An 11,733-nucleotide genomic window follows, 5' to 3' on the forward strand; every position below is an offset into this window, starting at 1 on the left:
GAGCTTGCTGATATATGAAGGAACATCACCTGGGTTTATTATGTGAGATTTGTTGGTAATAACTGTTGTGTTCATGTCCTTGAGCCGCTCTGACCAGAGTGAAGATTCGTCAGCCACTAATATACACATCTAAAAGTTTTGGAGGGAAATGCACTAACTTCACGCGGGAAACGATCGAGAGCGCCCCTTTTGGCACGCACCACCTGCATTCTCAGAAAATCTGTGGGCGGGATTCCCAGCGCGGGGTCCTTTAGTGCATCCAAATCTCCAAATCTGCTCGTCAAGAAAGGCTAATATAAAAGTAAAATCAATATTAATAGCACCAACACAGATAAACACATTTTAATAGGATTAAAAATGGTTACTTTATGTATTGATATTTCATTTCTCTGGTCTTTGTTATTACTCCAATACTGACGGAACGTAATCAAGTTACATTACTTTAACATTGCAATCAGGTGAATTCAGGTAAAAAAAAAACTCTTAAATTCAAATGTAAAAGTCAGTAAATAGTCTTAATTTTGACTTAACTGCCTAAAATATTTGATCTTATTTCATTTATGCATTTTATAAGGTCTTTTTGTCAAACCACGTCTGTGATGTAACTCTTAAAACCTACCACTGGGCCTAACATTGTCTTTTTAATAATTGACACACTTGTACTGGCTTATTGGCGAACTGTTGATCAGGGGAGATTCTGAAATTTGGTTCACTGAGAAAAAGGTGAAATACAGCGTGAAACAAATTTTATTTTGTGCTTTTGTCTGGTAACTAATAACAAATATCCCAACCCTAAGATTTTAATGAAATGTAAACCTTCAAATGTTCTATTATTGGTCGTGTTCAAAGTTGAGTTTGACATCTTGAGTAATTATTTGCTTTGTTGCACAGAATCAGAAGAGGTTGGTGGTTGATACCAGCCAGCAGCCGGATAGCTAGCTAGTTTAGAAAAAAAAATGGAAATATTATGTCCAAAGATTTAACTCGTCATAAAAATCTCTACAAATATCAAAATGTATAAATGCATTACCATATGTAGTTGTGTGTTGTCAAACAATCATTTATTCATTTGGTCAAAAAGTGTCTTGAAAATGTCCTAAAAGCATTAAATTCAAGTGTCTGATGCCCTTAGCTGTTAAATAATCGTGACAAATGATTTATGAAAACTTTATTTTAGGCTTGGATTATCACATGCAAACACCACTCTATCCACAGGCAGAGAGGGTGAGAAAGCCTTAGTACATTTCAGTAGAAAGTTAAACCTATTCATTTTTTTATTAAAACATAATGGCTCTGGAAAGATTAGTGCTATCGCAGATGCAAACATTTGTAAATATGATATAGTATTCTATATTAACAATAATAATTCATGGGAATGCAATTAAAATACTGCATTTTAATCTCAACTGTACAGCTATTGTATGCAATTTTGTATAGATCTCACTGCGTTGCACACAATTCAGGATTGCTATCATTCACACAAAAATCTTTCCACAATATTCGTACAAACATTGTTACATCACACATTAAAATTATATGATATAGAAAAACGTGACCGCGTAAACAACACAGACAGTGACAGGAGTTATGCATCAGACAGCTGACCACCTCATGGCTCACTAGGTAGTAGGATTAATGATTATTTGGTCCAGCACTGGAACGGTTATGCTACTACATGTGAATGTTAAGAAATCATAATGCCACCTACAGTATGAATGTACCTTGTGATGTTGAGGCACTTCTTCTATTTGAATAAACAACAAAGACTCGGACGTAAAGCACTGAAATTGATATGCTGTAGGACACGTGACAGGAAACCTCGCCTAACCTATACACAACATTGAGCGGTCACCTTAAACATAATTCTCACTTAACGCAGCTGAAAGCTTGCCTGCGATGCCTTCACTGTAACCGTCGCTAAAAGCAATAAATATTAACTTATTCTCAGAATTTAAAAGAATCTCACACATGAATATATTTTACATTCAACTCTCCTCTCTAAACTATTACAGTTATTACAACATTTTATCATAGCAGCATTGCCTGGGCAACTAATGACAGTGAATTGTGAAATTAAAGCATTATGCTCAAAACGATAAAGTATAGGGCCCACTTTTTGTGCAACAAAGCCTTAGATATGGGAATAAATTGAGAAGCTATTGTAATTGTTGGCATAAAAGGACACTGGCGACATCCCGACAGTTTCCCCCTCTCCATCGGACAGAGAATAAGATTCCGGTACAGTGGTATCAGCTTTAAAAAGGTTGTATAATCACAGGCATATGCGAGCCCATACATTCATGTTTCTATTTGATTCCACGTCCACAGTACAACACACTCGAGAGGTATCGCCCTCTCGCTCGTCACTCTAGGTGCCTTCTTCATAGTGCAAAAGCAAATTACTGGGCTGTGGGTCGAAGCAGGGAGGGGAGTTACAGCCATTAGCAACCCAAGCCAAAGACGTTAAAAGGACTCTTCTTCATCGTCGAGGCCCGTGGGTGTTTGGGTGAGAGCAGGTTCAGTTGATTCGTCTGTAAAAGGAGGAGAACATATACTCAGGATGAGATAGAACACCACTGTCTGTATGTTATGAGAGACCATTACTGCCAGTTCATGACAAACAAATGAGAAAAGTTTAGCCTTGATAAAAATATATTCTCATGGTATGTTTTTTTTTTTTTTCAACTAATTGTCAAAATTATGAGGAAAAAAAAGAGAAAAATACAGAAATTATGAGATTTTGTAAGACGTGAAAAAGTCATAATTATGAGAAAAGTTGAAATTAAAAGCAATAATTCATAATTATTTACAATGATTCATGGGATAGAAATTCAAAATTATGATAAAATAAAAGTTCGTTCGTTCGTTCGTTCGTTCGTTCGTTCGTTCGTTCGTTCGTTCGTTCTCTTCCGCTTTATCCATGCGGGTCGCGGGTGATGTTACCGCTTTTTATACCACCCTTTTCAAGGTGGAGCGGGGATACTGGGGCCAAATCCAGTGGCTCTATGGGCGAAGGCCAGGGTCAGGGTCTCAAAATTTTTTTTGGACTCAAAATTCTGAATTCTTTATTTTTTACTATTTATTACATAATTTAGATTTTGTTTTGTTCAAATCTCATATATTTTTTAAATCAAGCTTGTTTCTTTTTTCTTCTTTAACTGGGAGTAATGGCCAGCCAACGAAAAACTGTATCGCTTTCCGTGTTTGGAACAGGCAGAGTTTAAAACGCAAGTGGGTGATGGCTAAAGTGGACATAGGCTGGACTAACCAAGAAGTTGCTATATGTATTATTAATTTATATTTTCAGAGTAGCGTCAGAATTGAGCTTTCAGAACACAACCCTGGTAGATATGTTGATATTTGGCTGTGAAAGAGTACCTTCTCCTCCTCTGCAGGTATAAGCGAATAAGCCACTGTACCACAAATGGCCATATCACAGCAAAGGCCAAACTGGTCGGAGAAATGTCGAAAGGCCACCAGGAGGGTTTCTAAGAAAGTGGAAGATTGAAGAAGTCAAAGAAGCATTATCTCAAATTAAACATCAAAGTGGTCGAATATGTGTTTGAATGGTTTAAGTTCACACTACAGTACTATACCTGACTCTTCTTATTCACTGGAGGTGGTGCGTAAGTTGGAGACAGAGACATTGATCTTGCCTGCATAGGGCGAGAAATCAAAAAAAGAAAAGTCCACAAAAGGACAAAGTAAACGCCGTGAACATGAAGTGTTTCAGTCAAAAGCACAAAGTACAAACTCCTTATCTTCTGTCCTAAAAGCCTCGTCTCCACTCTGAAGTCACAGCCAGCAGTGTTCATTCTTACACAGTGTTACTGTCTAACCAACGTGTTAGTCACAGTCTGTGGATGGAATTCAAAAATATAAAAATAAGCTTCCTCTGTATTAAAGTTACAACGTCTAGCACAGTCAGATTAACACATGGTTAGATATTAAATAATGTTGACTCACTATATTGGATGTTACCATGTTGCTTTGTAAATTATTACAACAAAGCAAACATTTATTCAAACACTAAAAATAGATTGGCACTTTTACCCCTCTATCTTCTTTCCATCCTGTTTCACTTGTTTTTCAAACAGAGAAAGTCATCCAAAGTCGTTCAAACCAGGTCATGATTTTCTGTGATTCTAACCAATCTTTTACAAACACCTACAGTATAATCTGAATTATTTGCACTGGAACTCAACCAACTGAATCTCTTGTTCCTCTTTCTTATAATCAACTTAACTAAACTCTTTTAGGACCGTTATTCCTTTCATGTAGCTCATCTTTCTAAAGTTAATGATGAACGAGAGGACAGGCTGGTCTGACCTGGCTAGCAGTGAGAGCCTCTAAGGTGTGCAGCCTCTCCAGGACGCTCTGCATGTCCTCCTGCAATCGGGCCAACGCCACGACGATCTGCTCGTTCAGGCTCCCCCCGGGTGTCACCGCTCCTCCCCAGTGGCCCCCGTCTCCATCGCCACCACCGTGCATGGGCACCAGAGATCCAGGGCCGAGGCCTGGAGACCTCGAGCCTTTAAACACAGATTATTTATGATTAAAACATGTTCACACAATACATACACTGACATCTCTCAATTCCTTGTTTGATTCCTGCAGTAAAAAAGCCCTGTCAGGATGACCTCACCTCTTCCTCTTCTGACCAAAGAGCTGTCCGGCGCTCCTGCATTCAGCCTCTGTCTCTGTGTCGTCCCTCCACCTTTCTCTCCATCTTCCCCTCCACACCTGATGACCTGCGGTGGACCCTGAACTTCCTCCCGGAGCTCCTGCGTCACCTGTGACTCCTCTAGAGGAGGCAGGACGTGGTTCTCCTCTTCATCCAGGTCGTCTATAGAGCGGTTGTGCTCTGAGCTCTGGAGAAGAAGCACATTACAATGAATCAATAATGGAGGAAGCGCTATGGCGCCTGATCTTAGATAGAGGGTTTTAAACGGTTTCTTGCCTCTTCCTGGCCGAACTGGTCCACAGAATCACAGTAGACTTCGCTGTCTGAGTCGCTGGCCAGGTGACCGGGGCCGGGGGCACCTACACCAGGAGCTGATAACAGTACAAAGGACACAAAAAGAGAAAAGCTCAGACTGCAGTGACATAAAGGAAGGCAGCATTCCCTTAATTCTGTACTTTAGAACTTTGTGTTCCGTTTCAACAGAGCCATTAAAACTCTTCCTGGAGCAGCTGATGTGTAAAGTGTTAAGTTTCAGCCGCAGCTGTAGGAATGAAGCTAGGCAGATTATGTGATCACATGGTGCACTGCTAATTGGGCACAGGCAGTGGGCGAGCTGAACCATTTAGAAACATTTCAGACCCAATGTACCGTCAAGAAAGTCACTGTTCCTTACCTGTGTGGTGACCGTTGAGCAGAAGCTCACCCTCCTGGGAGTCCTCACTGTTCAGAACGACCCTGGAATGATTCCCATTGGTCAGGTGGGTGCCCCCGTTAGCCATTTTACCATTGGACACGGGCGCTTTCTGCCTCCTGGCTGAGCCCTTCTTCTTTGGCTGTGAAGCTGCTGGAATAAAATCACAACAAAGAAAAAGTTAAATTTGTTAGTATATTAGAATTAAGTATATTCCCAGCCTTGAAAACGTAACAGTTAATGAAGGGTTTTCCAAACGTTCAAGCTTTTGTAAGAAACCCTTCAAATGCTTTTCCTAACATGTCCTCTTCTTCCTCTTCAAAACGAGAGAATTTCATTACCTTTTCTGACCTCCCTTGTTACTACTTCTTCTTCTTCTTCTTCTTCTTCTTCTTCCTCCTCCTCATCTTCTTCTTCATCTTCCTCCTCCTCCTCCTCTGGTGTCTCTTCCTCTGACCTTTCCTTCACCTCCTTTGATTTGAGCCTGGCGGGACGAGTCTCCAGAGTGCCGTTCATTTCCATCGTTCTAATGATGCTCTTTGAGATGCCCTTTGACTGCATTGAATTCAACGCTGTGCCAAAGCCTGTGTGCAACGTAACAAAAAATAAAGACAATGCTTACTTGAATCAACGAGGTATATAGTAATCTCTTGATTACATTAAAACAATGCTTTTATATAGTATGAAAATGTCTAATTCTGATAGAAAAAGAAACCTTGAAGCGTTCTAGGCCAGGTGTTCTGTACAACTTATTAAGCATACGTGACACTAAAAGCTACAACACCAAACTAATTCTAAACAATGCCACCAGAAACACATATCTATACAGTCGTATACTTGCCTTCCAGTTGTTTAGCAAACATTGTCAAACGGGCTGAGCATCAAATAAGAGGCAAATTATAAAAGATTAGGCTCCACGTGCTGTTAAGGATATCAACAACAAGCAAAGTTAAAAGGTGGAGGTGGAGGAGTTACACCTGCTGATAAAAACCCACCTGTGCTCAGGTCTGATATCTGTGAGATCTTTTTCTTCTCCTCTATCAGCTCGTAGAACGGGCCAAGGACACGTAAGAGCTCCTCCACCTCGTCAGTCATTGGCATCCCCTCCAGGATCTACGCATCGGATACAGCAGCAAATGCAAACTCAATGACAGTGATGTAAGAAACAGTTAGAGAAACAGAGAAAGGTTTAAACTGAGAGTATTTGTTTATTACAGGGCTGTGCAGTATGACACTATCTTTTCTATGTTTGTAGCTTTTATTTGAGTAATGCTCGGTATATATCTGATATTGGGAAATGTATATCATCTTCTATTTGTCTGTATCAGTGAAATTACAACTGATAAACTGAGACAATAATATGTAACCAAATCACTTTATTTGACCTAACAAGCGCTGCATGTAAACGCTCAGCAGGGGGTGTAGGCAGCTTTGAAGTTGGATTGCATTCCGCAAGAAAATTAGGAGAAGAAGAAGAAAAAAAAAAGAGGAAAATAAAGTGTTTGGTATTATATATTCCAATATTTAATTAAGGTCTATGTTTATTTTGTTTGCTGCTACAATTCTACTCTTCACGAGTGTTTAGTTTGAATATTTTTAGACATTTACTTACATTTTAGCCTGTATCTATTTTGTTTGCAAGTATAGCTAAAAAGTGTTTCTATCTAACTTTAAATAATCCATACATTACATTTTAATATTTTGTTGTTTCATAGAAAATGTGTATAATTCTCTTAAATTAAAGGAGAAAAATAATCAAATATGAGTAAAAATCTAATTGGTTGAGAATGTAACTCAAAATGTAATAATATAAAATGACAGTATGGAAAGGCCAATTTCTTAACTATTCATTCAAAACATTTACAGATGATGTGCTATATTGTAATATGTATCATTATCTGGATTCCTCTTGCAAATGTACGTTAACCAGCTCAAAAAATCTCATGGTTTCATGGTATTATAGTAAAATATAACTAGTTATTACCAGTTAAAATGACCCTTAAAGGAAAGAAAACTGAAGGGTTCTTTGGTTGGAACAACACTTTATTATCATTATCTAAAATATCATTACCTGACAGGCACGATACTCGATATAAACTTGAAATATTCATTCTGTTAAATTACACTAATATGGTAAATTTCAATGAGGTAGATTATCAGACGAACATTGTATGATATAAGTGAGTTTATGCCACCTTGAACCAATATATCTCAGCAACCCTAAACTGTATATGAAATGTCCTATAACAGGATATGAAATTTTGGTCACATTGCACAGCCCTACCATATAATAAAACTCTTACTGTGCAACATAATAATATTATCATTATCTGCTGTCAAAGTAACTTTTGGAGAATGGAGAAACATACCAGCTTCATTTCATCAACATAGGCGGCCATTGCTTCTTCTTTTGGCATATCTCCAAGGGAATTCCATGCATCCCTGAAGAATTAAATCAAACATAATCTTGCTTAATTATGATATCACCTAATCAAGAAAAAAATCCAACTTGTTTATTGCAAAAAGTCGAAATCATCGAGATTCATTTGGAACACTTGTCCCTGTTTTTTTCTGTCAGTAAGGACAGTTTATGTGCGGTCAGCGTGTTCTTTGTTGACAGTGGGTCAAACGCTGAAACTTAACTATTCATTTGTAACCAGAGCTCTGACTAAACTACATGTGTTGCAACCCCCCTGCTAATGTAAGGGGACCATGGGGGAAACTGTCCAAGCTAGTGGGTAAGAGGTTACATTCCATGTCGGGTCCAGAGATTAGCTTACACACCTTGAGACTAAACAGAGGGAGAAGAGTGAAGAGAATTTCTACTTGGAGTTTATCACTGCGAGGTCCAAGTGGGCAAAAAGCAACATGTTGAGCAACACGCACCAGTCAAACAATGTTTCACTGGATGATTAAACATTAAATGTAATGAATGTCCTTGAAGACTGTGGAGTTTATGCGCCTCTCAAATATGAGAAACAAACAGAATAAATGGGGCAATTCAATTTCAACTTTTGTCCTTATAAAGGACGAACTAGTGTAGAAATCCTGTCTGCATTCAAGACAAAATACAAATATATTAACGGAGTGGAAATTTAGTTTTGTCATTACCATTTTGCTTTGCCAACTGCATCCCAGAAACCAGGTCGGGGTATATTGCAAGCTCCCACAGTGGCTTGTTTATAGTAACTGTAGAACTTGAGCATCATGTCATTGGACGGCTGAAAGGGACCTGAGGGAAATAAAACTATGATTACGAAAGCTGAAAATGCGCAAATTGACTGTTAACTAACTACTTCCTGGTGAAATCATTTTAAAGGTCCAGAAATGTAATTGTCAGTAGGTGGTAATTACCAAGCACCATATTTAATTTTCTTCAAAATGTCCACAATTATTACCTAAAAATGTTGTGAAAATTACCCCAATATTATTTAATAATAACATTCTGCACTTTTCCGATAACAATTTAAGAAATAGCTGCTCATTTCTTCAAAACTTCCAACTGGATTATGTCTAACTTTCTCTCAGCAGTCCACAAAACTGAACTTTGTTTTTGCAGCTTCATTTCAAACTACTTTCTGTCCAACTTTTGCAGGTCAGCAGTACTGAAGTAAATCCTTTAACCACTGACAGCACTCAGCAATTCAGAAACTAAAACTTAGGCTTTCGCTTTGTCTTTCTCTGTCCCTCTCACTAACTAAATAACTAAGTAATTTGATTCTTGTTAATGAAGTTGTACCTGTGGGTAATTAGCAATTTATGGTGGCTACCTATTAAAAGTGACATTCAGGAAAACTGCTCCCAAGTTGGACTGATCTGCTTAAATTATATAAACTAGTAGTACGAAGTATGGAAATTAAGCTTCAACAATTCACTTTGATGTAATGGCCTGTTAACAGGAAGTTGGACAGAACCTCGCTGGAAGTTTCCAAGAAATCTATTAAATAAATTATCATCTATTAGCTGCTTATTAGACAATAGGGAGCTGTTGGACAATGACAATAGTTTCAAATACACTACTTTTTAATTACCACCTACTTAGCATGACAATTCCTGCAACAGTAAAATGAGTGTTACCCACTTTTCTTATCATATCTGTGAATGCACATGAGACAACACAGATTTTCAAGAGTGACTCTTGTGATAGTGCATTAAGATAACTGGCAGGGAGACAAGGGTCTGTGCACAGCTAGTAAAGTGGGTTAAGCCTTTTAAATCGCGCAAGATCCAGCGCAGACCAAGCTGTTGCACTGCACCTGCCTAAGTCTGATACCTGTCTGCTAAAGCCATTGCAGTGAACTGGCCTCAGTGCCAGTTGCAGACCACTCACCATCAGGAGGTAAACTCTTGATGACTTTGACAGCGGCATCAAACCTCAGCTGGATCAGACGGCTCTCATCCTCCACCTTAACTCTGTCCACCTCCATCGTGACACACACCGAGGCAGTCAACACAAAACCTGCAGGCAGTAAACACACCACTGCAATACGAGAAGCGCTGACAAAGACATGTTAAAAGCTAATTTCTATAATAGCATTTAAGCTAGCCGCGACTAGCTAAACTTGTCAGATACTGTAGCTACAGTGTGTTATTACCACCAGTAGGAGGAGGCTGGTCGTTTGTGTATGTAGGACACATATTTAATATGCGACACTCTTCTAACTACCTCGATATTTGTGCTAAATACAACCTACACTTCCAAACTGTCGACGGGAAAGCCCAAAAGCGATGACACTTACCGTTAAAGTCAACGGCTTATCTGTTTATGCGAAGGCGACCCGTCTTTAGCCCTCGACCAGACGCCATGAACGATATAAAGCCAGGCAGACGTGCACACTGGGAGTTGTAGTCTTCTTTCGTTTATCAACACGTACTACAAGCGCCATAATCCTCCGCGTCTTAAGTGGAAATGTAGTTTCAGGACCTGAAAGCGGCTTTTACAGAAAAATCAAAATGTCTGCTGAATATATCAGAAACGTTTTTACAGGTGAAATGTAACACATGTAATGTTATAGTATTTTAGTGCCATCCCGCATTCATGACGCGCATGTACATATTTAGAGTTTACTGTTGAACTACACATCCCATCATGCTCCAGTAGATCCATGTTTTTTGTCTTCAGTTGGAAGACTGATAGGTACACGGGAAAGAAAAGTAAGAGCTCTCACTTGGTCTTTATTTCCGAGTACGACAAGTCAAACGCAGCCATCAGTCCATTATTTTAAAAGTCAGTCGGCTAAATCGACAGTTATTTTGTTGATTAATTTTGAAATACTTTTTCAAGAAACATGCCAACATGAGCTAGATCCAGTTGTCACAGTAGGATCTGTTGCTTCTTAGTTTTATATGTTAGTTAGCTTAATATCTTTTGGGTTTTGAGTTGCTGTCCTGAACACAGTTAACATTTAAATACATCACCTGGAGGATATTGTGATGGGCAGTTTTCACTGTTAACTGACGATTCCACACCCTCTGTTAATATTTATATTGTGTTCTGTTACCGTATATTGTTGTTTTAAATTAGTTTTGTTATTTAAAAAAAAAACAAAAAACATTTTTTTTCAAGTGAGAATCTAGATTTTTCTTTTACTGTATGGTAGTATCAACCATAGTTCTACGGCATGATTATTCATAGCATCTGAATATTTGTTACCATGTGAGTATGAATAGATGCCTAAATGAATTCAGACGTAAACATAATCATAAGATAGCAATGTACAAAAAATGTGAGCTATATGTGTTTAAAATGAAAAGAGCTATGCAGCGTGTTATGACTAATGTTCACAGTGTATGTGTACAAAGTAAACTTAGATAAAGCAAAATTTCCAATTTTCTTTTTACAAAAAAATTAAATAGTAATAATAATACACTACTTTTCTTTTCTTTTTATGTCAATGTTTTTAATATTCTGTGATGTTATTTTGTGATTTTATGCTTCTATCCTATGTAAGGTGACCTTGGGTGACTTGAAAGGCGCCATCAAACAAATAAAATGTGTTATTATTATTATTATTAATTATTCTTATTCTTATTCTTATAATAATAATAATAATAATAATAATAATAATAATAATAATAATAATATTAAAGAGATAATTATAATTATAGTATTCAGGAATTGATTGCTGTTAACACATAATGATGTTGATGCCTTGCTAGCAGGGCCTCTACAGACATATTCTGATATTTTGTAGACAACAAAATTAATCAAAAACCATTACTTTGGTAAGGTAGGCTGTATATTTATAAGTTATCTGTTTATATTTGAACATTCATAAGCAATCGGTTAGTCATATATGTATAGGAAAAAAAATAGATGAAATGTATTTTAATGGGAAAATGAATGCATATATAAACA

The 11,733-nt window shown here is 37.8% G+C and overlaps 1 protein-coding gene across 4 annotated transcripts; it reads right to left on the reverse strand.

Moving 5' to 3' along the window:
- Positions 1-1,153: 1,153 nt before the first annotated feature.
- On the reverse strand, positions 1,154-10,226 carry acbd5a (acyl-CoA binding domain containing 5a). 4 transcript variants are annotated; one of them, XM_030398638.1, is made up of 14 exons: positions 10,115-10,226; positions 9,706-9,834; positions 8,487-8,607; positions 7,745-7,817; positions 6,371-6,488; positions 6,217-6,249; positions 5,717-5,959; positions 5,358-5,525; positions 4,961-5,055; positions 4,646-4,871; positions 4,330-4,532; positions 3,597-3,656; positions 3,379-3,488; positions 1,154-2,531 (listed from the first exon to the last, which is right to left on the reverse strand). In XM_030398638.1, the coding sequence occupies exons 2-14, from the start codon at positions 9,800-9,802 to the stop codon at positions 2,519-2,521; spliced, it is 1,560 nt and encodes a 519-aa protein (XP_030254498.1). In that variant the 5' UTR covers positions 9,803-9,834; positions 10,115-10,226; the 3' UTR covers positions 1,154-2,518. The 4 variants fall into 4 exon arrangements, with proteins under 4 accessions (XP_030254498.1, XP_030254496.1, XP_030254500.1 ...); XM_030398636.1 differs by having other exon boundaries at positions 5,358-5,528; XM_030398640.1 differs by lacking the exon at positions 6,217-6,249.
- Positions 10,227-11,733: the final 1,507 nt, after the last annotated feature.

Source organism: Sparus aurata, chromosome 19 (assembly GCF_900880675.1).
Source record: "Sparus aurata chromosome 19, fSpaAur1.1, whole genome shotgun sequence".
NCBI lineage: Eukaryota > Metazoa > Chordata > Actinopteri > Spariformes > Sparidae > Sparus > Sparus aurata.

Excerpts from the sequence above, each read along its gene's own strand:
- acbd5a (XM_030398636.1), bottom strand. The coding sequence starts at position 9,802 with ATGGAGGTGGACAGAGTTAAGGTGGAGGATGAGAGCCGTCTGATCCAG. Across the intron at positions 7,818-8,486 it reads GCAGTTGGCAAAGCAAAATG|GGATGCATGGAATTCCCTTG; the intron begins GTAATGACAAAA and ends TTAATTCTTCAG. Across the intron at positions 6,489-7,744 it reads ATGTTGATGAAATGAAGCTG|ATCCTGGAGGGGATGCCAAT; the intron begins GTATGTTTCTCC and ends TCCGATGCGTAG.